Source organism: Nyctibius grandis, chromosome 8, assembly GCF_013368605.1.
Source record: "Nyctibius grandis isolate bNycGra1 chromosome 8, bNycGra1.pri, whole genome shotgun sequence".
In the NCBI taxonomy this organism is placed as follows: domain Eukaryota; kingdom Metazoa; phylum Chordata; class Aves; order Nyctibiiformes; family Nyctibiidae; genus Nyctibius; species Nyctibius grandis.
The window spans coordinates 47,715,822-47,740,962 of NC_090665.1; the positions used below are offsets into that span (position 1 = coordinate 47,715,822).

The window sequence follows — 25,141 nt, forward strand, 5'->3', positions numbered from 1 at the left end:
TTCCTTTACTTCTGTAGGTCCTAATGAGTGGCCAAAGTCCAAAACATTGAGCTGGATACACTGAAAACGTAACTACCTGCCAATGGTGTCATTAAACATTTACTTAGGTGCACGTTAGGTGTTTATAAAAATGTAATTGTCCTGGTTTTGCAGGGATAAAATTTATAGAATCCCTTTTCTGTTCCATTTAGTTCCAGTGTGTGCCCAGCTGTGGGCTGGTGACCAAGGCCATCAGCAGTTAAACCCAGGGCAGCTGCCCCAGGCTGGCCCACAGGTGTGTGCTGGGACATTGACCTCAGGGTCACTATAAATGGGGAAGCTGGTGGGCATGGGGGGCTCTTTGCTCTCCTCTCCCTTCTTCTCAACAGTCACTACCCCTGGAGGGACTTGCTACACTCTATGAGCTAAGTATAATTTTGTGTCTTTTGTGTTAGTATTGATATTTGTTTCCTTATTTTATTAAATCTGTTTAAATCTCAACCCATGAGTCTCCCTCCTGTTCCCAATTCCCTTTCTCAGCTGGGGAGGGGTCATTGGGTGATAGAACAACTGGTTATTGTTGGGCCCTGGGTGTGGGCGAAACAGAGACAGTAATAGAAGAAAATTCCACTTATTGACTGCCTAATTTGAGAGACCATAACCAGCTCAAGGTGTTCCTGGAGGACAGGCTATGGTGAGGATCCCATTGCAGCATGGCTGCTAAAAGCTAAAGGATTCCAGATGTGCTGGGGCAAAGGAGGAGGACAGGGAAGGTACGACTCCAGGCACAGTGGAGGGTGTTCATTAGGCAGGAAAGAGCCCTGGATTTTGGCCTTCGTTCTTGGGATTTTATTTTAATAGATGGTTGTTGAATGTAAAATGCAGAAGAGAGGAGCAGAGCCTGGTGCCAAGGCTCAGAAACTTGGCTGCTGTGTGATGCACCCAGTAGACAGAGCTGTTGACGGAGGTGGACACCATCTGGCTGTCTCCTGAGAAGGTGATGACGCACCGCAGAGATGACTATCACCCAGTGTGGTGAGTGGAGCTCCACCCGGCCATAACTTCAGAAAGGACTTCCCAGAACAGTGGGAGATGGAGAAAGAGACACCTGGGTCCTGCTGAACACGCAGTTCTGAATCACAAGAACACTCCTTCATGACCTCCTCCATGACTGGCTGCATCCTTCATCCAGCCAGGCTGGTGAAACCTGTCAGACAGCACGCTCTCACTGTGCAGCTCTCCTGCTTGCTTACGACTCTTCTCGAGCTTTGTTTACGTGCTGGAGTTGAGAGATTTACATTTCCCGTGCGTGGGGACGGCCGTGTTGGCAGGCGGCTCTCAGGGCACACCGCTCCCAGGAGCACGCTGTGTCCTTTGCCTAATTAGAGATTATGTTCTTGGAGACAAAGATCTTGTCAGCCTGTTTACAAAGTGCTCCACAAACCGTGTCAGGAGGTCTAGCAGAAGTTATTACTTTGCCCTACAAGCCTTGCTTGTGTACGGCTGGGCCCTAGGTGACGGTGATATTAATAGCAGTGCAATACCATGTTAAAGTGTCTGCTCAGCATTTAGAGGGAGATTCAGATTCGGGACCTCAAGGAATCCCCATGACAGGGACAGCTGAGATATATACAGTTTCCCAAGAGGCAGGAGGGAGATGAGTGGCTCTCACGTTCTCCCTGTCACCGCTGCAAATACTTCCATCCAACCCATCTCGCTGTGACAAAGTGACAATCCTTTGATCCCATGAGACATCATCCTCTTAGGCCCTTAAAAATCACCGTTCACATCACCAAAAAACTGGCACCCCCCGTTATACGAGAGGTTCACTGCAAGTCAGGGAACAACGGCGAAGTGCTCGCTGCTGTTTATGTTCAGTCCTGTGGCAAGACGTGGTCCTCCAGCCAAGAGAGGATAACCGCACCTCGTCACAAGGCGGGAGTCCAGGAGTGCGTGGAAGGTACACCAGAACTTCTGCTTTTTTCAAATAATAAAAATGAGGCTATTTGAATTTCAAGTAAGAAGCCAAAGGAAAAAGAAAAGGGAAAAAAAAAAAATTTTGGTGCCATGAATTCCATGGCATCAACATGAAGATAAAAGAAGAGATGCAGAAGGAAGATAAAGAGATTAGAGCACCAGAATTATTACAAACATTGCCGGTAGCAGTGCCTGTTCCCAAGGATGCCTGCCATTTCTCAACGATAAGATCCAGGATTTCAGGTTTGGGGTTTTTTTTCTATCTGTGCTGGAAAGCTCCTAGCTATTTTTTGCTTTAGACTCCAAGGTTTTCATGCTGAAGGGTTCAGCCATTTCTACGAGCGAGGTTATAGAAAACTATAAACAGTTGTTTGGTTGAGAAAAGAGAAAAGCTGAGGTTATTTGAGTTTTGCCACACGGGCCAAGAGTGTGCCCTTTGATACACCTATGAAAATCCAGCCACATTTAGCCAAATTATAAGCCTCTGAAAAAGGGTGGCTTGTGTATAATCAGTGAGTCTTTGCTAGAGTCTGGCAGCTCCAAGGGTGGAAGTGTGCTGTAAAAAGCCAGTGATTCTCATAAGTAAGGTAGAGGTAGATATTTTTGATGTGATCGGTGAAAATTTGATGCTGAAAGTAATGAGAGGTCCAACCCTGTACTCTCTGACACCAGAGATACGTGGTGTCAGTAGCTGCTCTAGCCTTGGGAAGGTCCCTGTGGGTCCTTTGCAGAAAGCTGTGCAGGGGAAGTTTCTGGCTTTGTCTCCCATCTTCTCTCTCTGGGGCCAGCAGGAGCAGCAAACCAACATCCTCAGGCCCTTCTACTGGTTTTCAGTGCCCAGCCCTGCCAGTGGCCATCTCTCTCAGTAAATTTGCAGATGACACCAAGCTGGGTGGGAGTGTCGATTGGACATTAGGAAGAATTTCTTTTCAGAAAGGGTCATTAGCCATTGGAAGGGGCTGCCCAGGGAGGTGGTGGAGTCACCATCTCTGGAGGTGTTTAAGAAATGACTGGACATGGCACTTAGTGCCATGGTCTAGTTGCCATGGTGGTGTCAGGGCAATGGTTGGACTCGATGATCCCAGAGGGCTCTTCCAACCTCATTGATTCTGTGATTCTCCCGTGGCAGGGTTGCCTCTGCCCCTGCTCAGCAGAGCTGCTCGGGTGGGCTGAGCTAGCTCCTTTCACCTGCCATATCCCTTTACCAGACCTCTGCTGATCTGGCTTCTGCCCCACTCCCAACATGCATTTTCCAGAATTTTTTGCATTTGCTTAAAAATTTCAGCCCTGCAAAGACGATAGTTTGAAGCCTACGAGTTTGTTTTCTTCCTTACATCATCTTTGAGTTCGAATTCAGTATAAACTTAGCTGACCTGAAAGGAGACCGCACCAACAACGCTGTGATACAGCTGTGCTGCTAGCATCAGGCTTTCCCAGCGCCGAGCTCTACAGCTGGGCACAATGTTTGCTTTGAAATCCCACACCACGCACGTGATGGCTTTCATTAAAAATATTATCTGGTGATGATGGTGCTATGGAAAGAACGCTCTCATGGGCGCGCTTACAGACCCGGGCTGGGGAGGGAGTGAGCAGACCAAGGCATTTTTTTTCCATTTTTCATTACTGGTTGTAATCTCTAGGGGAATGACTGATTAGGTGGGCAGACGTTGCACTGACTGAGATAAAACTTGGAGTCTCCAGCCTTGTAGGCGCTACCATGCAATACATGTGAAAATGGGCACGTATAAGGAGTACGGACGTACGAGCAGGGTTATACAAATGCTCTGCCCATCAGCAATTAATGAGGGATGTTCAAGGAACAGCTATTTCTGATGTAAACCAGTTTGTAATCTGCATACAAGGAAACAAAGTGTAGAGAAGCAGTTTCCAGATGCATTAATCAATTGCTACTTGAAATACTCCATGCTAAATCAAAGAGTAAGAGATGCTGCCCTTGGCTTAATCCTACCGCATCAGTATGTTCAACGCATAACTCTTGTCAGTCAGTGAGGATCAAACTCATTGAGAAAGCAAGAACTGTAGCCAAAAATAACGCAAAGATGTAACATTTAAAGATATAGTGGGAGGGACGGGAAACTAAACATGAAAATCAACATGGGGAAATTAAGCCCTCCAGACTTGGCCGGTGTACAGCTTAGTGATGACCACGATCAAAACGAAGGCAAATAGAAAAGGAGTCAGGCGAGAAAGTGAAAACAAATCACACAAATTGAGAGATACAAGAGGAAGACTGCAGCAAAGCAAAGCAAAAACTAGCAGCCTCGTACAAACTTGCATTTTCTCTATTTTTAATCTGGATTTATACCAAAAGATTAAATGTAGTCTTTGCTTTGAGGTTAGAAATGAGAGCCACAAAGAATTTCTCAGTTCCTTTCTTAGTGAGTGGCTGAGTGTCTCTCTGCCTTTACAGGGGTTACTGGATGCAGTTTGCAAACAACCAGTCAGCGAAAGGGCTATGGACCAGGAGAGAGGGTCAGGCAGAAAGTAGGAGGCTGCCAAACATTCTGTTACCTTATAATTTTTTGGAGCGTATACTGTATCGCTTGCAGGCATGAAGATTAGTATCATAAAAGTGTCACTTTCAAGGAGATTTTCCGAAGGTCGGACCACGCTTTTTCACAGAATCAACCAGGTTGGAAGAGACCTCTGGGATCATCCAGTCCAACCATTGCCCTGACACCACCATGGCAACTAGACCAGGGCACTAAGTGCCATGTCCAGGCTTTTCTTAAACCCCTCCAGAGATGGTGACTCCACCACCTCCCTGGGCAGCCCCTTCCAATGGCTAATGACCCTTTCTGAGAAGAAATGCTTCCTAATGTCCAACCTGAACCTCCCCTGGTGAAGCTTGAGGCTGTGTCCTCTTGTCCTATCGCCTTTTCAACGTACGATGCTCCCCATTTGCCAGGAGAGCGCAGGGACTTGCTACAGAGTGAAGCAAGCGCAGCAGCCTGGGGGTACCACAGGAGAGACCTCTCTATTCATACGGATCTGCACCTGTATATGCAGTTAGATTACAGTTTTTAAAATATAAATTAAATATCTATCTGTACAGGAACTTTAGAAGATATGTCAATACTGTAATGATCTCTACAGAGGGATATATGCAATTAATAAACCTTGATTTAGTACATGTTGAATCATACGCTGCAGAAGTAGTGCTTTTTGGTGCTGCCACACGTACCAGCTATTCTGGAGACATCTCACTTGCTCTACACTGACCTGGTCTGCATCTGTGTAAGCTGCTGTGAAAAGCGTGCTTACTCCCACCATGGCGCTGGGATTTAGATCTGACATATGTTCCTCTTCTTCCCCTACTCCAGCACTTAAACTCCAGAGTAATTCTTTTCTTGCTCTTTAAAAAAAAAAAAAGGGACATATTTCTAGTGTGGCCTCATTTTTTCAAATTTTAAGGGCTGCATTATTTATGCCTGAATGCTGTCAGCACAGCAGAGGCTTCATCTCTCCTCTGCATCTTCCTGCTCCTTTCCCCCTCCAGCCTGCAGCACGTATACGCTCCGCTTCTGGGGATGCCACAACCCTACAGCACCAAGCAAGGGGATCCTCCTCTTCTCCGAGGCTTATTCTAAAGCAGGAGGGGACAGATTTACTCCATGCCTGCATCAGTCTGAAATCTAAGTGTGTGTCCTGGTTTTGTGAGGATAAAATTTACAGAATCCCTTTTCTGTTCCATTTAGTTCCAGTTTGTGGCCAGCTGTGGGCTGGTGATCGAGGCCATCAGCAGGTAAACCCAGGGCAGCTGCCCCAGGCTGGCCCACAGGTGTGTGCTGTGACATTGACCTCAGGGTTACTATAAATGGGAAAGCTGCTGGGGATGGGGGTTCTTTGCTCTCTTCTTCTTTCCACCTTTCTCCTTCTCCTCAACGGTTTTGATCCCCAGAGCGACTTGCTGCAACTCTATGAGCTAAGTATAATTTTGTGTCTTTTGTATTATCATCGATATTGCTTTCCTTATTTTATTAAATCCATTTAAATGTTAACCCAGGAGTCTCCCTCCTTTTCCCAATTCCCTTTCTTGGGTGATAGAACAACTGCTTATTGTTTGGCCCTGGGTGCAGGCTAATGGAGACAGTGTGTCAAAGACCAGCCTGGTTTGGGAGGGAGAAAAACATCAGGTTGTCTGAACTGGTAGTTTTGACTGATGTGTTGTGACTCCAAATATAATCAGATTTTTTCTTTTAAGATTTCCTATTCTCTTTTCCCCTACGGCATTTTGGAGGGAGATGTTTCCTATTTTTCTTTGCATATTTTGCCGCGTGAAAGTGAGCGCATGTGCAACCAACTTAGAAGTGGCACCACCGATGGCTGCCTCGGTCACAATTCTGTGTCAGGTCCACTTTTCACATCACCTCCGTAAATACAGGAGGCAACGAGGCCGCGGGGTAGCTGCACACTGTGGTGCTGGAAGCTGGCTAGCTCGGCTGGGGAGGCACGAAGCGTATAGGAGCTCCAGGAGGAGCCTGGGTTTGCCTTGAGGGCTGTAGAATAAATGAGTTTAGACTGTACATGAAAATGTTAAACCTGTTCAGTCGGTTCCTCGCCATGAGCAGGATCCCGAGGCTTTGGAACCAGAAGGACAATTGCCTCATTCATTTCCTGAGGTTAGTTTGTTAAAAAAAAAAAGAAATAAAAAGAAAGACTATTTGTAGCATTCACCTTCTGATTTCGTGATGGGCTGCATGAATTGGATGACTTGGGTAGCTGCAAAGGCAGTGGTGTTGCTAACGCAGCTAGCTACTGACTTAGCTCCAGCTGTGACCTTGATTTGATAAATTTTTATGTAACAAAGTTTACAGAGATGGAGTTTTCTTTTCAAACACGCAGCTAAGGTTAGAAATAAAATAAAAAAATATGGGAAGTTTATCCAGGATATTTGGAAACCACTTGGCTTTTCACTATAATTTAAAACCTTTGCATCCTACACTAGTGAATCTAATAAAAAACCCATAAAATATAATATGAAAATGACTAGAGCTAAGAGCGCATTTGGCTCAGTTTTGCTTCTCTCTCTCTTGGGCCCAGTGAAAATATTCCAACAGAAGTCCAAAAACTTCAGCATGATGGAAGGAAAATTCCTTGTCTTTCAGGTAGCAAATGCTGCTTTAGCATCAGAAATACAAGACACCAATTACGGCAGCTTTGAAAGGCGTCGTTTTGGTTTAGATTGCTTTTGCTAAACCAGAAGTCCTCCTCAGGAAAAGTGAAAAAATAATACTATTTTAGGCACATAACCACCTAAATGAACAAAAGCCAAGGATAAACTGATATGGCTTTTGCATTGTAAGAACTAAATTTCATTTATTAAAACCAAATGGAAGAGTGCTTTGCTGATGTCCCCTACAAGAACAGTGGCAGGTAAGAACCTGACCCTGAGAGATGCCAGCGGATGCTGCCCGGCCGCAGCCCTCTCCCGTGGGAGAAGGGTTTTGGGTCTGACCCAGCTCCCACTCTCGACAAAGTGGGACAGGGAATCGCTGCTGGCACCCAGCACCCGGGAGAAGTCAAAAAATCAACTCTTAAAGCAGATAGAAACCACATTTCAAGAAAATAGAATATGCTTACAGAAAATAATATGTTGTTTTACTAATTCTCAGCTGAATTGTTAACTTGTGGAATTTACTGCTACAGGACATGAGTGACTCTGGTAGGACTCCATTAAATTAACTAGTTGAAGTGGGTGTTGAAGCCACCTAGTCACTACAGGTCAGATTTATTTAAAAATTATATACACCTGCAGGGTTTTGACATAAAGTGTTAATTAACAAAGAGTAAATCTAGAGGGTATGTGTTTTGTGTGTGCCTACTGTTTGGCTTCTTGGGCTCGCTGATTGCTGGGCAGGAACCACTGCTGGGTAACCCGTAAAGGCACTCCTGCTTTCAGTTGGCAAATTTCATTCCCCTGTACGTGTTCTCCTAATACAACCCAATGTGCACCCAAGGCTTCTGGTGTGTCCTAATGGGGCGCATGATGAGGGGAGATTTAGATTAGATCTTAGGAAGAAATTCTTTGCTGTGAGGGTGGTGAGACACTGGCCCAGGTTGCCCAGAGAAGCTGTGGCTGCCCCCTCCCTGGCAGTGTTCAAGGCCAGGTTGGATGGGGCTTGGAGCAACCTGGTCTGGTGGAAGGTGTCCCTGCCTGTGGCAGGGGGTTGGAACTAGATGGGCTTTAACGTCCCTTCCAACTCAAACCAGTCCGTGATTCTATGAGCAGGGAAGGTGTGAGGAAGACAAGGGATTGAGAAAGACGCTGCTACGTATCACTGGGTGCAGGGGTTGGCACGCGCTTGCCCGCTTCCAGGGCCGATGGGGTTATGGGCAGAGGTTGTGGGGTGGGAAGGGGTTTCTCCGCATCGCCCCTAACCTCGCTTTGCTGCTACCCCAGCGCTTGGTCCCTCGAGGGGGGATGCTTCTCCGGGGGTCTCAGCTTGTTATTTACTCTTCCCAGGAGGACAGCTGTGGTTTGTGTGCCATCGAGCGGGTTAGGCTCTGCGTGCGTCCCTCGCAGTTATTTATTTTCCACCCCTGTCGCACGGTAAAGCATTTTCTCAAGCCTCGTGGCTTGACACGAGCCTGTGCTGCGCGGGGAGGGATGCCTGCGAGAGGAGACAGGCACGTTACGCTCTGATTTAAAAGAAGGAAAAAGAAGAGGGGGGAAAAGGTTAAAAAGAGAATAAAAAAATTTAAAAATAATAAAAAAAAAAAGGCAGAGAGCGCGCTGACTTTTTCGGACCACGCTCACGGCCGGTTACACAAACACTTGATCAAACACCGCCGGATCTCCAGCCCGGGCCGTGCCCCCCGCTGCCCCCAGCCCGCTCCGCGGGGGGCGGCGCGGCCCCCCCGCAGGGGGCGGGAGGGAGCGGGGGGGCCCGGCCCGGCCCCGCACTGCCCACGCCCGCAGCGCGGCGGCACCAGACGCCTCCTCCCTTTCCCCGCGGCGACTCCGATCCCGGCCCCGCCGCTCCCGCTCCTCCTCCTCCGCTCCGCACTTTGCGTCTCTCCGCAGCCGCCGCTCTCAGCCAGCGGCGGGGCCGCGCTGCGCGCAGTGTCCCCCGGAGCCGGGCGCGGGGCGCAGCGGCCGCCCGCCGAGCCGCCGCCGCCGCCGTCCCCCTGCATGGGGGCCGCCCCGCAGCCCTAGCCGGCCCCCGCGGCCCGGGGAAGGCGGTGCGGGAGTCCGGGGCGGGCGGGGGAAGTTGGCCGGAGGCGGTGCCCGCGGCTCTCCCGCCGCGGCAGCATGGCGCGGGACGGCGGGCGGCTGGAGGCCGCCACCAGCGCCCGGGGCCGCCGCCCGCGGGGCCGGGGGCCGCTCGGCCTCCTCTGCCTGGCGCTGCTCTGCGGGCTGGGCGCCGCCGAGGCGGAGTTCTCCATCCTGGACGAGGCGCAAGTTCTGGCCACCCAGATGAGGAAACTCGCCACCGAGGAGCTGGGGGTCGTCACCATGCAGGTACGGCCCGGCCCGGCCCGCGCCTCGCCTGGTTTTCCCTCCCTCCGTCCCTCCCTCCCTCCTCCGCACGCTCTTCCCGATTCCTGTTTTGCCTTTTCTTTCTTCGTTCCTTTCTCTCTTTCCTCCCTCCCGGTTCTTTTCTTCTTCGCAAACTTTCCTCCCCCCGCGCTGGGCCGCCGGGCTCCCCCGGCCCCGCTCCCCTCAGCCCCGGGCCGGCTCCGCGGCAGCAGCGAGCGGGGCGGGCTGAGGGGGGGGGGGCACGGAGGGACTCCTGGTTTACTTGTAATTTACACAATGGAAACGGGCAGTAAACGCTCCCCCGCGCAGCCCCGAAGGCCGGTGTTTGCAGAGGGGTCCGAGCCCGGGGCGGCGGTGGGGCTTGTGGCTCGGTGCTGCCGTGCCTCCCGCCCGAGCATCCCTGTGCCTGCGGGCGGGGAGCTGCGGGGAGTCGGGTCCTGCCCGAAAACGCTCGGATCGGGGTAAAGAAAGACTTCCCGGCCCGAGCGTGCGTTGGGACAAGTTTATTCGCATGCTGTAATTCATTTCGGCATTTGGGCGAAGGTGGTGATGAGGAGTGATTTGCATCTCGGCCTGGGGAGCTGCGTCGTAGTGGGGTGGTTTGTGCGGGGACTGGTCGCGGGGTGCGCTGGTACCTGCGGGAGAGCGATCGTCCACGGACCCCCCCCTCGGCGGGAGGCGAAGTGAAACCAGATCCCAGGCGGCTTTCGGGGGAAGGTACGGTCAGTAGCAAATGCGGTTTGAAAAGCCTCCGAAATTGAAAAGGAGACACTTTCATCGGATCAGCGGGGGTCTCTACCCAAATGGCCTTTTATCTTCTCTAAACTGGCTTCATTCTCTCACCTCTGAGGCATCATTGTGCTGGCCGCCCTCCTAGGGCTGCGTTTTGTCCGGGAAAGCACTGAGCTGTCTCTTGTCCTTGATGCTAAGAAGACGGGGATTTAAATGACTTCACTTAACAAGGTGGATTATTGAGGCACTGGATTCAAGGAAGTCACTTTTTTTTCCCTGTGCTGTGCATACGCATGTATGTATTTCCCCTCAAAAGATAAAAACATAATCCTATAAATGGTGGAGTCTCTGATTAATGTAAATTAAATCAGTATAATTGTATTGCTGAATCTGTTTCTGGTGTTAAAAAAAATCTAATACAGTCATCTCGACACATTCCATAAAAATATACGTCGTTACCTTGGTGCAATACGCTAACCAACTGTAGGGTGAGCCACATTTTCTTTCCAAGAATTGTACCGATGATACGAACTTGGGAACAATCTGGATGCCGGTGCACAGGGATGCACATAATGTTGAAACTGTGTTTACTACTAGTTGGATATTTAACGCCCCGAAATAATTCAATGCAGTGAAACTGGTAGTTAAGCTCTGAAAACCCTTTTCATCCTGAGCTCTATTTTTATGTGCTTAATATTTCGGCTGCCTTAACTCCCGTCAAGCTAATGCGCAGCCTGTCCTTTGCTCTCCCCTGCAACATTATTACAGCTGTTTAAGATTAAAAGCCTGTGGGAACAAACCTCCCCTGATTTTAGAAGCTTCTTTGCTGACCTCCTGCAGTAGAATAAAAAAACGTTATGACATGAGTCGCTGCAGCCCGTGCTTCTCGCTGGATTTTAGGGCAGCGATTTCCTAAGCGTGCTCAGGCGGGGCCGGGTGTAGCCGGCGCAGAATTACCCTTTTCTCCGCTCGTGTGGGGTGGTGGTGGGTGCCTGGTGCTGGGCGGTGGGATGCTGGGGATGCTCGGGGCGATGCACACAGGTGCTGGCCGTGGCGAGGCTGTGCCCGCGCGGAGAGGAGGGCTGGAGGATTTTGGATGAAGAGCGAGAGCGCTTTTGGGCTTTAATTGGATATAAATCTCGGGGTGGTGTCCTGGGTTTCGAGGGCGATGTGGAGGCAGGCCCCAAATCAGGACCTAGTGAGAGGAAGTTGCGGTGGCGAGAGGGAGGGTTGATAACCAGCCGTTTGAGAGCTGCGGTTTCATTTAGTTTCATAAATGGCAGAGGAGGAAGCGGCAGGATTTAACGCTTCTCTTGCACGTTCCCTTCACGCCTCGGTCCTTACCAGTTGTGGCTCCCGCGTCTGCGCGTCCTGGTGATAGGCAGGAGGTGGTGTCACCAGCCGCCGAAGCTGTGGGAGAGGGCTTTGGAGGAAGGGTAGGTCTGAGCTGGAGGTGGAAGCATCCAATGAGTGAAGGAGCAGATGGAAATGCTTAAACAGAGGGAAGGTGAGAGGTTGGTTTGGGTGTGTTTCGAGTCTGGGAAAAGAGGAGATTGTAGACGGAGCCTCCATAAATGCGGGAAGGGAGGATGAGGTGGAGCCTGCAGAGCGGGCACTGGAGGAGCAATGGAAGAGGTAAGAGGAGAACCACGAAATTTCTGAACCTTAAATGCCAGCGTAACAAATATGGAAGCTGTGAGATCGAAAATAAATTCAATTTCTGCTGGAGCAGCCATCAGCGCTGTAAACGAGCTCTCTCTGCTCCGTGCAGTACCTCAGTACCTGCTTCCTGCGGTACATTCTTCTTCTACCAGTATTTCATGTAATTAGTCCATCAGCAATAAGGACTTAATGTTTTTAATCAAATCGCATTATTTTGCATTGTTGAGAGGAATGAGGTGTGTGTGTCTGCTTTGTAACATAGGCCGAAGCTACAGGAAGAGTGAGGAGGAGAGAGATTTCTGATGCCAGCATCAGTCTGGCGATTGTTTTTGACACTCACACCACTGCTTTTCTATTTATAGACACTTTCATGAGGGCCGTATCTGACTGTTACCTTTAAGTGATGCTTTGTTTTCTCAGCCTTGTAAGTACTTTGATTTCATGTATAAATTTATTCCTGGAATGATACTGTGTAGAGCAGCTGAGGATAATGTAATGTAGGTGACAACTCGTGAGATGCATCATTCACTGGACGTACCGGACAGCAGTTGGACAGTTTCTTATATAAAAGATTCAAATTAGAATGTACACGTTTGTATTGTACGAAGTATTCACTTAGTGAGAACACGTGCGCTGCGGTGCAGAAGGGTGTGTGGGTTCCTGGGGGGCTGCGTGGTACCGTCCTGGGTGTTATTGCTCCAGGAGTGGTTAAATATAGAAAGTTCATCGATTTCCTGACTTCCTCTGTTGCACCAATTAATTATTGTTCCCACTCCGTTTGACAGTTCTACCAGAACCACAGTTAACGTGCTGTGTCTTAATGTGGCATGTGTTTTTTTTTTATGCATTGGGGTATGGGGCGGTCTGTATGTGCGCGTGCTTGTGCTTTTTTTTCACCTCAGAGGTGACCACTTCTCCCCAAAGTTCGTCAATGCTTCTTCCAAATTAAGCAGGAACAGCCACACCGTGATCTCTTACTCCTCTCTCTTCCTTCCCATGGGACGGAGGGTGCCGCGCTGTGACGCGGCTCATGCAGGGGTGCTGTGCCTGCAGCAGGACTGTCCCTACAGTCACCTGTAGCTGTTATCTTCTATTTTTAGTAGCTAGAGCACACGTTGACAGCATCCATATTGTTACAGGGAGCAGCTTTTGGCAGCAGGCTGCATCCTTGGAAGACAGCGTGCAATCACATCTCCGCTTGCCAGCCTGAGCAGCCGTTACTACTCGTCATTACTCAGTAGACTACACCTTAAATAGCCCAGTGTCATAATTTGCAGGGGCCTGGAGCTCGGTGAATGAGCAGCTCGCGTGATAGTCGTGTAATATATTCTCCTGGGCAGAGCTGACACTCAGCAGTAATTAAAAGCTAAGTGCCCCTTTATACTAAAATTATAACTAAATTGGTGGTTATGGCATGACCTGGTGGAGTTTCACCATCCAGGGATGATGCCAGGCTGAGCCTGGCTTCTCGGGCCTGGTTGAAATTACAGAGTAGGTTGTTGGTTGAAACAACTGAAATTCTTTGGTTGCAAAGTGAAGGCAGGAAAAGAATAAATCAGAATTTTTGTGAGCGTTTTGTTTGGTTTTGGCAAGGTTTAACCCTCTAAATCTGCACGGGGCATCCCAGGTGAGGACTATTTTTTGATAGTGTGGGGCAAGGTAACATCTCCGCCTCCAAATTGGGGCTATAATACTTGCAGTGAGAGTTGAAAGGATTAAGCAGTGCTTTGAAGATGAAAAGCATTGTTAAGTGCTTCTGTAACTTTCAAAATGCATGTTGATGGTTCTAGCCAGATAGTAACAAAAGTTACAGGCCCAGAGGGCCTTGAATATTTTTGAAGGCAGCTCTGCCATCTTAATCCTTTGCACTTGCTCCATGAAGGAAGCACAGCCCTTTCTCATTGTCTGTGACTGATCTTGGAGGTTGGAAGGAAAAAAAATGCGTTTTGACTCTGAAAACAGCTGTTTGTTGGTCAATTTTTTCCTATGTGTGCATTTTTTTTTTTTAATATTGCTCAGGTGATGTAGTGTTGTATAAAATAATAAACAGCGTAGTCCAAGCTTCTCCAGGTTGATTGGCAAGCGTATTATTTATTTTACTAATAACTTTCCTGGCCCTGTGTTTTGCAAGGAGAACAGATTGTGCGCAGACCAGAATGACACGGAGATGGGGAGATGTCCGGGGGTTTCTATGAGTAGGATGCCCTGACACTGTTGTTCTGAAAAATCCACGTTCTTTGAAGACTTCTGGGTGATGGCAAAGAGTTGCAGTCATCAGAATCGTCCGTTTATTTAATCTCTTTGAAAATGAACGTGAGGGAATACAGTATTTTTTTTCTAATGGGGTGGTCTTCTGGCTAATGACAGTGGATTTATGAGTTGGAAGAGATAAACCCCATTTTGAGCTGCAGTGCAGAGCAGTTGAAATGCCAGAACCATGGTTCTCCATCTCTGAAATCGGGGGTTTCACACATTTCCCCACTTTTTTCTATGGGTATTTACAAATACATCTGTCGGTGACTGCGAGGTGCTCGTGCAGCAAGTGATGTAAAGCTCTGCAAGTCCTCCAGCACCGGGTCTGAAACCTGGACCTCTGTGGACCCTCAACCAAATGACAGCGTAGAAAACTGCTTCCTTTTTTTTTTTTTAATCCCCTTTTATTTTCAGGTTGTTTCTAGCTTGTGAATCTGAAATACAATAGACAAATGTGAGTAAGAAAAGCTGATAAATGTTTGACTATATTTTTTTTTTTAAGTTATTATTTGGCAGTAGTGCTCACTTTAGTAATAATTACAGAGTAGAAACCAGTGGAGTAAAACCTCATCTGTTTTACAGATTATGTCTTGGTTTGAATCCAGCTAGAGCAGCCTTTTCCAAGGCTCTCTGAAAGCCCAAGACTGCAGCAGTTTTTCATCCTGTTCCACACAGATTCTTCTTTTTTTCCGGCACGAAACATTTCAAAAAGATAGAGAGAGGTCCTGGTGGAAGGGCAGCGAAAATGGCTGCGCGTAGGAGACCGAATCTGAATTTTTAATTAGGCTTTGAGTTGTTTCTTCAAAGCTTGGGACATCGTTAGCGATGTAAGTCTTGTTGCATTAGCGAAGACTGAGGTTTCGCTTCAAACGGGGGGAACGCAGCTGTCCTGTGCAGATAAAAGTTGCCGAGTGTGGTGCAGCAAGGTGGGTTGGTAGATAATGAGCTGTCCCCTGCGCTGCTGCCACCAAGGACCCTGCCAGGCGTGGCGGGGACCGGAGGGGTTATTAGCAGCAAGAAATCCAAGTACGGCGTAAAGCGATTGGGAATCTCTCAGCTGTGGCAGGGCTGATAACGTGTGTGTTAAGACGGTGCAGAAGTACATACAGCGTGTGTTAGCTGACTTTTTTTTCTTGGCTTAATTCAGCAGAAGAGGAACGGTCGGTGCCTGACGGTCTGAATGTAGCGGAGAAGCTGCTCTGCTACCGGTAGCTTGGCCAGGCACCGGTGAGAAAAAATGTAATGCTTATTGTCAAATAAAATCGAGTGCTTCACTTTCTTTCAGATAGAAAGTCAAGATATGTTTGAGAATGGAAGGAAATGTGAAGTATTAAAAGATATTTTGTGTGTGTGTGTTTACCAGTTGTCATTTTATGTACGTGGATAAAAGGAAATATTAACAGATTTTTTTTTTTTTAATTTAACAATTACTGTTTTCTGTTCACCAGTTTCGGTGAAAAATTGGCAAAGAAATGAGTGGGGCCTTGTCAGTTCATGGTGGAAGTGCCCAGCTAAGGAATTTAAGGAATTATCCCAAATTTCTCTATGCCCTTTGTTGGGATGCTGCACGGTTTGAACTGCTCAGGGCTGGGATACAGGGCTACCGGAGTGTGAGCCTGGCTCTCCGTGGAGCCTGCTCATGGCAAAGCTTCACAGGTCAGGGCTTGTGGGGGCTTTGCTGGGGACTTCAGGAAGGGTTGGATGATGTCCCAGGAATGATTTATTTTTATCTAGTTGAACAGGAAAATATTACCTTTTTTCCCCCCTGAACGTGAATAATATAGCTTAAAAATTAGAGTTTAAGTAACTTATTTGATATATCAGCCTTTGTTTTGTATGTCAAAAATTCTGCTGAGGTTTTGACTGATAGCTGTACTACCTCTTCTTGTACTGCAAGCTTAACGGACAATGAAGTATAACATTGCAAGGTACGGAGGGACTGCGTTCTGCAGTCGTTGCTTTCCTGTAGTTTATTGTTGTTGAATAATGCGCAGCGTTAATGAAACCTGAAGAGTTATCCTTGTGCTCTCCTTCCCATGGAAAGCAGAGTTAAATAACACTGATAATTACCCAGTGTCTGTTGTGAAGACGTCCCTTTTCTACTACAAAATAGAGTGTGTGCTAAGTCATTGCTTCTATCTTGCATGATACGTGTTCTTCCCTGGTACAGATCTCCACACGATGCTATATGTCTAATTTAGCAGAGAAAATCTGAGTTTACTTTTCAAATAATCATGGTGGCACAAGTCAATACTACTCATTTCCAATCCCATGACAAGTTTTAATGGAGTCCCTTTTGTCAACTGCCCGTACGGCCTCTGTAGAGGCTCCCGAGGGATTTTGCAAAAGTATATTTCAGAGAATCCCAGAATCAATCAGGTTGGAAGAGCCCTCTGGGATCATCGAGTCCAACCATCGCCCTGACACCACCATGGCAACTAGACCAGGGCACTAAGTGCCATGTCCAGTCTTTTCTTAAACCCCTCCAGAGATGGTGACTCCCCCACCTCCCTGGGCAGCCCCTTCCAATGGCTAATGACCCTTGCTGAGAAGAATATGCACAATTACAATCATTAGTAAAAACAAACTATTATGTCTCCCTTTACCAGCTTCTCAGCCAGAAGCAGCTGATAAAACCAGCTTTTCACTAGTGCTGCCTCCCCTTGAGCACACGTTTTTGCTCAACTTTGACTATGCCATTGGAGGCTGCAACCACTCCACTAGCAGAGCAGAAAAGCCCTAATGCCTTTTTGAGAAAAGCTGTAATTTTACTTCCAGCAGCTCTGCAGAGCTCTAGCCAGTGCTGTCTGTTTTTGGCCACCTTTTGCATGTCCTTCTGCGATGCAACAGCAATTTTTGGCTGTGCTTACGATGGTCACAGGTGGGAATGAGGCCAGGGAAAAAGGCTTTAAAATAGACACATCTGGAAGTTGCCGTGAAGGTTTCTAGAAGCTGGAACACCTTAAGCAGGATTTCTTGGGCGTTCACTCTGGTAGAGTTGTAAGAGTATTTTTGTGCCATTTTTTGTGGGTTTCAGACCAGATTGTGTCTGAAGGTGAGTGCAGCTTGACGGTGACGATACGACGGTACCACACCAAAGGCTGTGGTACCTTCTCTCGCTTTCAGCAAGGAAATATCAGAAATATTTCCTCTTGGGCCATACTTTCACCTCAGGAGTAATATTGAACAAAACCCGGGGAGGTGTTTGTGGTGATGGTGGGGAGGGGAGAAGGGACAGACTCCCCAAAATAGCTATAGCAGGAGCCTGTTTGCCTGGAGCAAGTCCAGGCTCTGAGCCAAGGCTGGGAAGGGCCCACCAGCCCTTGGGAAGAGCCAGACCTTGCTGCTGCTTTGGGAACGGGAGAAGGCCCAAGGCCTCGTCGGAGACCAGTTGTGTTTGACTTGAGCTAGTATTATTTTGCCTCAAAACAGTGAGGAAGAGAAAAACAAATCGTGTGATGCTTTTTGAGCTGAAGTAGATGCTGAGATGTTGTGTATGTTGGCAAGCATCAGGTGAGGAGCATTTTTTGGGAATGCTCTACAACAGACGCGTTGGTATGGCTGCAGAGCCCTCATGGGCTGGTGTATTCAAGAGAGGCCAAACCAACATTTGAGAGATGGAATTTGTGTGTTGTATGAAAGGCATACAGAGGATAAAATAACAGGATATTTAATTTGAGGGTAGTACATTTAACAGCTTTAACAATGAAAGGATATTTAATTTAAATATGCTACAACTGCGGTCTAGGTAGGTGGACTTCCTTGGGCATATTGTTTGCCCAAAGAATCGTATATAATATGAATTTCTTAGTTGTCTTTCATTTGTTTTGCCAGTGGCTATACAGGACTGTCAGGTGTGATGTGGGATTTATTCCCTTGGTCTGGCTTGGTGGAGTTCAGCTCCAGAAAACAATTTACAGGGAAAACTGCACTTTCTGGTGCAGGCAGGAAGACAGGGATGAGCCCTGAGGATGGCTCGTTTGTCCCATTATCCAGCAGTGGTCAGGTGTCTGTTTTTAAACTGTAAATTTCATAGAATCATAGAATCACAGACTGGTTTGGGTTGGAAGGGACCTTAAAGATCATCCAGTTCCAACCCCCCTGCCACGGGGAGGGACACCTTCCACCAGACCAGGTTGCTCCAAGCCCCATCCAACCTGGCCTTGAACCCTGCCAGGGAGGGGGCAGCCACAGCTTCTCTGGGCCAATTTCAAAGTCTTTGATCTGTCAGATGAAAATTAGAAAATGTTATTCCTGGATACACAGTCTCTTGTGTCTTGCTTGTAGGAAGTCATGATTTAAAAAACAAAATGCAAAAAAGTTAATATTCATTGCAGGAGGAGGATGAAAATTGCAAACTTCTCAAACTCTTTTAGCTTTTGATTCGCTTCACCAACGTCAAGGTTGCAAATATAAAGCTGGTGTCACTGAAGTAGCCTACCTTGTCTCGTGAGTTACTACTCAGTAGTGTAATTTGGGAATAAATGAACTCTTTTTCTTTTTTATTTTTTATTTTTGAAACAAACTATAATTGTAAATTATAATATTCTGGCTCTTCCTTTTGAATTCTGCTGCTCTTGTATTTTATGTAGCCCTAGATGACTTTGATAGCTGCTGTGAGGGATGTGCTTGGTGGTCTTGGAGGAGTTAAAATCAGCTAGCCAAAGATCCAGCTGCTTTTGGCGGAGGTGCCTGTGCTGTGCTGAGCTCGCTGCTGAGACTGCGGGATTTTATTCTGACAGTTGTGTTCAGTTTTTAACATTTTAGATACTGACATACTGGTGACACTCTATTTCCATTAAAACTACTCGCTGCGAAGCCAAAATTAAAATAGCTCCAACGTTACCATAGTAGTGGATAAGTAGCTTGATAGAAATGACTAGTTATTTATTTCTGTTTGGTAAGAAATTGAATCTAATGAAGTTTAAATTACCAATTCACCGTGATGTCACGTAAATGTAATTTTGTCTCCCCCTTCATATTTATGTATTTATTCAGGAGGTTGTTGACTGTAAGTCTAGAAATACATTTAAAAAAAATACATTTTGGCAATTGCGACCTCAGGCTTTGAAACGCTGCTTTTTCATATGTCTCCAAGAATAGAAAACCTCCAAAAATAAACGAGACCCAACAGACATTGCCACGGTTTTCAGTGTTTGAAGTGGAGGATTTCTCTTTGAGGAGCAGAGGTGCAGCGGCTATTTTGAGAAGGGAAGAAGACTTGGAGTCAGGACGAAATGGATGCAGACCTGCTGTGGGAAGGCTCGGTTGAAAAATACGATGTGCTGAGCGTGCTCTCCACTTCAAGTGTGTCTGGATGATTTATTAGAGCCTGAAAATTCATGCTAGAGTGGGGAAAGTAGCTAGAAAGGGATAATACAGTCATTAAAAATGTTAGTAGAGAAATGCATTGTTTTGGGATTCTTTGGAAATGTAATGAAAGCTGTTGTCCCCTCCGAGCCAAGTCAGATGAGAGCTGCTTTGCTGCGTGTGCGTGTAGTCTAGGGCGAGCTTATTCCAGGCTCTTGCCTGTTTTTTATTAATCCACATCTTGCTGCAGCTTTGGTACATAAAAATGTTGTTGTGTGTTCAAGGCCTTTGACCCCAAACCTTGCCTCATCGGGAAGCGTCGGGCGTTCCCACGAAGCCGTACTTCAGGCTCTCTGAAGAAGAAGAAATAACACGATTGTAACAGATCCCCTGAAATTTTGCACTTGATGGAAAGTATCCCTGAGGGGCTGGCAGGGAGCTGGAGGACGCCTAGGGCTGCGAATGCAGAGCTGGAGATCTGCAGAGCACTGTCTGCGTGACAAAACCCAGCGGTTTTGCAACCATCTGCCCGTCCTCTGCGTCCGCCGCGAGGAGCTGGTCTGGGGTTTTGCCACTGCTATAAGAGATGACATTTCATTTTAATACCAAAAACAGATTCACAGCCTTTTTGGGGATCATAGAATCACAGACTGGTTTGGGTTGGAAGGGACCTTAAAGACCATCTAGTTCCAACCCCCCTGCCACGGGCAGGGACACCTTCCACCAGACCAGGTTGCTCCAAGCCCCATCCAACCTGGCCTTGAACACTGCCAGGGAGGGGGCAGCCACAGCTTCTCTGGGCAACCTGGGCCAGGGTCTCACCACCCTCACAGCAAAGAATTTCTTCCTCATATCTCATCTAAATCTACCCTCTACCCTCTTCAGTTTTTCGCTCTGAAATAAGGTTAGAGCCAGTGTTAGCTTCAGGCCCTAAATCTGATTGCCTGCATGTCCAAAAATATATTTAAAATATTAAAACCTTGCTCTAGCGAGTCTGTGGGCTGGCAGTGTGGCTAGCTGCAGCTCCTGCAAAGGCCAGTATGTGAAGCTGACGTACAACCATGCCCATGCTGGTGAAGATTGTCAACTTGTGGCCTTGCTTTGATGCGGAAAGTAAAAAGATTCTTTTTTTTTTTTTTTTTTTTTGCCTTTCTTTGGACAGAAAATAACTTGCTTTCTCGCAGGGCTAGCAGGAATGTATATCTACCTTAGTTATTCAAAATCTTGGGAGATGCTGAGCCCCTGTGGGCAAATGAAAGGGAGGAAAAAGATGTAGAAAGGGGTAGAATCCCAGAATCAATCAGGTTGGAAGAGCCCTCTGGGATCATCGAGTCCAATCATTGCCCTGACACCACCATGGCAACTAGACCATGGCACTAAGTGCCATGTCCAGGCTTTTCTTAAACCCCTCCAGAGATGGTGACTCCCCCCCCTCCCTGGGCAGCCCCTTCCAATGGCTAATGACCCTTGCTGAGAAGAAATTCTTCCTAATGTCTGACTTGAACCTCCCCTGGTGAAGCTTGAGGCTGTGTCCTCTTGTCCTATCACTAGTTGCCTGGGAGAAGAGGCCGACTCCCACTGCACTACAATAATGGAGAAAGTGGGTAAAGTGTCTGTTGATTGGTTTGGTTTTGATGAGAGCAGGAGCAACTGCTCAGGAATGGCAGCTCACCAGTTCATCCTGCTCTTCATGGAAGAGCAGTATCTGATCAAATTTATTTATTTTTTTACCTTCCCGTTGCCAACCCACCGGAGCAGAGACGCTGCTGGCCTCTGAGCATCATGTTTGGTGCAGGTACACCATCAGGACTTGAATTGTGCTTTCTGTTTTATCCTGAGCGGTGCAGAGTGGTCATGGTCTGAGGTCACCAAGTAAGGAAATTAAAGCATTAACCCATGCAAAGTACACCTTCGGGTACCGGACCTATTTGAGTATTACTGCAGAGCAGTTGTGAAGCATTCCCAGCTACTCATTTTAAACCCCATTTTTTTCTAGTAATAGACTTAAAAATCTTATTATGTGGTTGAGTTAGTGACTGAGTCTTCACTTTATAATCTCTTTATAAAAATGTATGCCCATTAACAGGACATATTTAATAGACACACTGCCTAGATGAAAGGGCGCTTTGTGGAAGGAGGCTTTTGTGCCTTTCTGGATCTCTCAGCAATTCCTGCGGAGCTTCCCCAGTCTGGCTGACACTGAGCAGCAGAGGAAAAGACCTTCTCACTTTCAGCTTGAGTGGAGAATAATGGGGAGCGAGGTGGGAGTGAGGGAGGGACCCCCGCTCCCCGACACGGGGCCATTGGTCTGGGCACTCACCAGCCGAGCATTTAACACGTTTAGCTCTTCCTTACCCCCAGCTGGGGCTTTGCATTCGCAATGAGCGCTGTGCTACCCTGGCAAGTGGGGCTGCGTCAACAATAGCGGCTTCCCAGCCCGTGAAACTGAGACAACTTTTCTCAGCCCAGGTAGTCCCTTTATTTCTGGTTTGGTGCCCAGATCAGGTTTGTAATGGCCACGTACCAGAGTGGCATTTTATTTTTTTTTTTTTTAATTGAGATCTGATGTTATCTGTCATCTTCTATTTTATCCCTCAGCTGGATTTAGGTGTTTTTTTTTTTCTGTCTGTGGTGCACCACAGATTCTTGGTGAGAAAAAGGTTTTCTTTCTCAAAAAAATAAGGCTACAAGGTCATGGCTATGTTTGGTTTGACCTGGTAAACATCTTCATGAGAAGAAAAATCTAGTGGACATCTAATTAAGTTTCCACTAGCAAAAAGAACTAAACTTCAACAATAAAAAAAAACAACCCTGAAGTCCTCTGATAAAGACATTTCTTTTTGCAGTTGCTGCTAATTCATGTGCTCTGTGGGGTTACAAGCAGAGAGAGCTTCACCGTAGTCCCACTGCAGCGACCCTAGAAAATGTGTTCCAGTTTGGAACTATCTGATTCACAGGGATTATTTAAAAAAAAAAAAAAGGGGGGGGGGGGTGAGGGGCAAAAAGAAAAAGCCACACACTTTTAATTAGGGTGATCAATCTGGACAGATGTGATTGGGGTCCTCTGGAGCAGGGTTTCTAGTTTGCCTACATGTTCTGTCCCTGGTGGGAAAGGTAGGTGTAACCTGTGCTTTGAGTTACTTCTTGCTCTTTGCTGTGCCAGTGCTGCTTACGTATTTCTAACAGCCAGATGAGGAAGGGCCGGGGCTGCTGGTGTTTGAGTACCTCCAACCAGAAGTGTGTTGATAACAGTTACTCTTTCAGTGTACCTCACCTCTGCTTCTTGCCCTGGACCCAGAATCCCAGAATCAATCAGGTTGGAAGAGCCCTCTGGGATCATCGAGTCCAACCATTGCCCTGACACCACCATGGCAACTAGACCATGGCACTAAGTGCCATGTCCAGTCTTTTCTTAAACCCCTCCAGAGATGGTGACTCCACCACCTCCCTGGGCAGCCCCTTCCAATGGCTAATGACCCTTGCTGAGAAGAAATTCTTCTCAGACCCTAGCCACCTGTCTTCATCTTCATCTGATTCCTTGTATTTGTTGAGGGTTTTTCAGTTGCAGTCGCAGCTGGAGCCTCCATCGTGTGAAGGAAGAGCAAGAGTAGGTCTGTGTCTGGCTTGAGTTGAGCATCTGCAGGTTCCCCCAAAGGGTGAAGCAGTTGGTTGTGTGGTGGCTGAGAGCGAAAGGTGAGGGCTGGGTTACACCCAGGTGCCTTCACAGAGGTCTGAAGGTATTCAGTTGGAAAGTGTTGCAAGAGGAACACATGTGGCCAAAGTTAAAGTGAATGGGGATCAGGGGTGAAAGCCTGGACTCTCTCCATGGTGCCATGGACTAGTTGACATGGTGGTGTCAGGGCAATGGTTGGACTCGATGATCCCAGAGGGCTCTTCCAACCTGATTGATTCTGTGATTCTGTATGGCTTGAAAGCACTTCTTGTCTCAGGATAAACCGAGATACTATGCATTGATGTCATTGTCATTGTTGTGATTGAGAATTTCATCTTAAGAACTGAAAAAAGCTTTTTGAGACAAATCACTCAACACCTTTTCGCCTGCAGCCCCAGCACAAGCACGTAGCATTTCTCTGTGTAAAACCAAACGAACAACCAGCCTGTTGGTTTTTGGATGAAGGCGTAATCCCTTTCTAGGTGTGCTTATAAACGGATGCATTTCAGGTGCTGCTGACGTGGGCTCGTTGCACAAATGGGATGTTGCCTGTAACCTCAAGCAGCTGGTTGAAATTCGTCATGGTTTTGAATTTGGTGTCTTTCATAAGGGTTTTTGGGGCTTTACCAGTCAAATGCAACTCCTCTGTAATAATGAAACTCAGAGAGCTTTGAGCTAGTTTTGCAAAAGCGAGAGGTAATGGAGATTATTAGTTTGTAAAAGGAGGTAGTTGGAACAAAGCACCTGAAATTCTGTGGTTTAATAGCAATTCTCTATATAATTATCTAACACTTTTCTATCCTACTTGCTTAGTGAGATATTTAGACAAACACACAGAGCTTATGCTGCACGGTAGTACTGTGAACTGTAAAAAAGCTGCAGGTTCTGAAAGCTAGAGAGATTTTTCTTTTTTTTTCTTTAATTTTTTGTTAATTTCATTGCATATTTGGTGCAGGTTTTGTATTCTTCATATTTGGCCTTCAGTTTCTTTAGGGGAGAGTTAGTTGAATGTTGAATCGAAAATCAGGTTCCTAGTTTGTCAGATGAAGAATAATATATTTTTTTATAGCTCCTGCATGCTTTGCAGACTGGGATAACAAGTATACATTTCTTTTTAATCAGAAAAAAACCCCAGTCTTATTGTTATTACTATTTTATTTTTGGTGGCTAAAAACTGAAACAGGAAATGACCCAAGACACAGTTTCCATGACACCCTCTCACTTGAATCCAGTTTTTGAGAAGATGAAAGGCCAAAGCAGGCTTTTGATAGTGAGCAGCTAATTGGGTGGCTGAGAGAGGCAGGTTTTTCTATGTGGAAAAAATAAAGGAGAAAAGAAGTGGAACAGCTGTGTTTTGGTACATGTGTATAATCCCCGATAAAACTCTCCAAGGACAAGGAAATATAGGAGTGCCTTAGTGAAAGGAAAATTAAGAATCTTTGAAAGCGTAAATGTGGCTTTGTGGGAGGAGCTCGTATGTAAAATAAAAATCACCTGGAACGAACGTGTTAATAAATGATGGATTTGTAAAATCAGAACAGAACCTCTCGCTCTGTGCAAAACGTGGTGTTGGTTTTTGTTTCTGTGTAGGCAAACCCCAAGGAATACTGGGGATGCTGGTCAGGGTGTTAACATACATGTAATCTCTGCGGTGGGCAATAACCTTCCAAGACGTAGCAAAGATGATAAATATCTAAAATAAAGTGAAATACTTAGCACAAGGACTTTTTTTTTGTATAAACAGTTAAAATCTCAAGTAATAAAGCAAATTAAATGCTAGCTATTCAGACAGTTTCAAATGAAATTTCTTTTACTTTCTGGGACTCAACACAATATGAAGTGAGTGCAGATTCCCTATATCCATATAACTGGATAGAAAAAGAAGTAGAGTCCTGCCTTCTTCATGTTTCCTGCTGCCATCCCACTTAGTTTGGGAACTCCAGGTGTTTGGACAAATTATTTCTCTTCCAAAAGTTGGTGGTTTAAGTTGATAAACTTACAAGCCTGTTACTAATTGGTATCCAGCATCTATTTTTGATTTGAGGGACAAG

The 25,141-nt window shown here is 46.7% G+C and overlaps 1 protein-coding gene across 1 annotated transcript in view; it reads left to right on the forward strand.

The window, feature by feature from the left end:
• The first annotated feature begins 9,232 nt into the window (after positions 1-9,232).
• CACHD1 (cache domain containing 1) overlaps positions 9,233-25,141 on the forward strand; it is a 114,039-nt gene continuing 98,130 nt past the window's right edge. The window contains exon 1 of the mRNA XM_068406188.1: positions 9,233-9,442. Coding sequence (XP_068262289.1) covers positions 9,233-9,442 — 210 coding nt within the window. The remainder of the gene's footprint in view (positions 9,443-25,141) is intronic.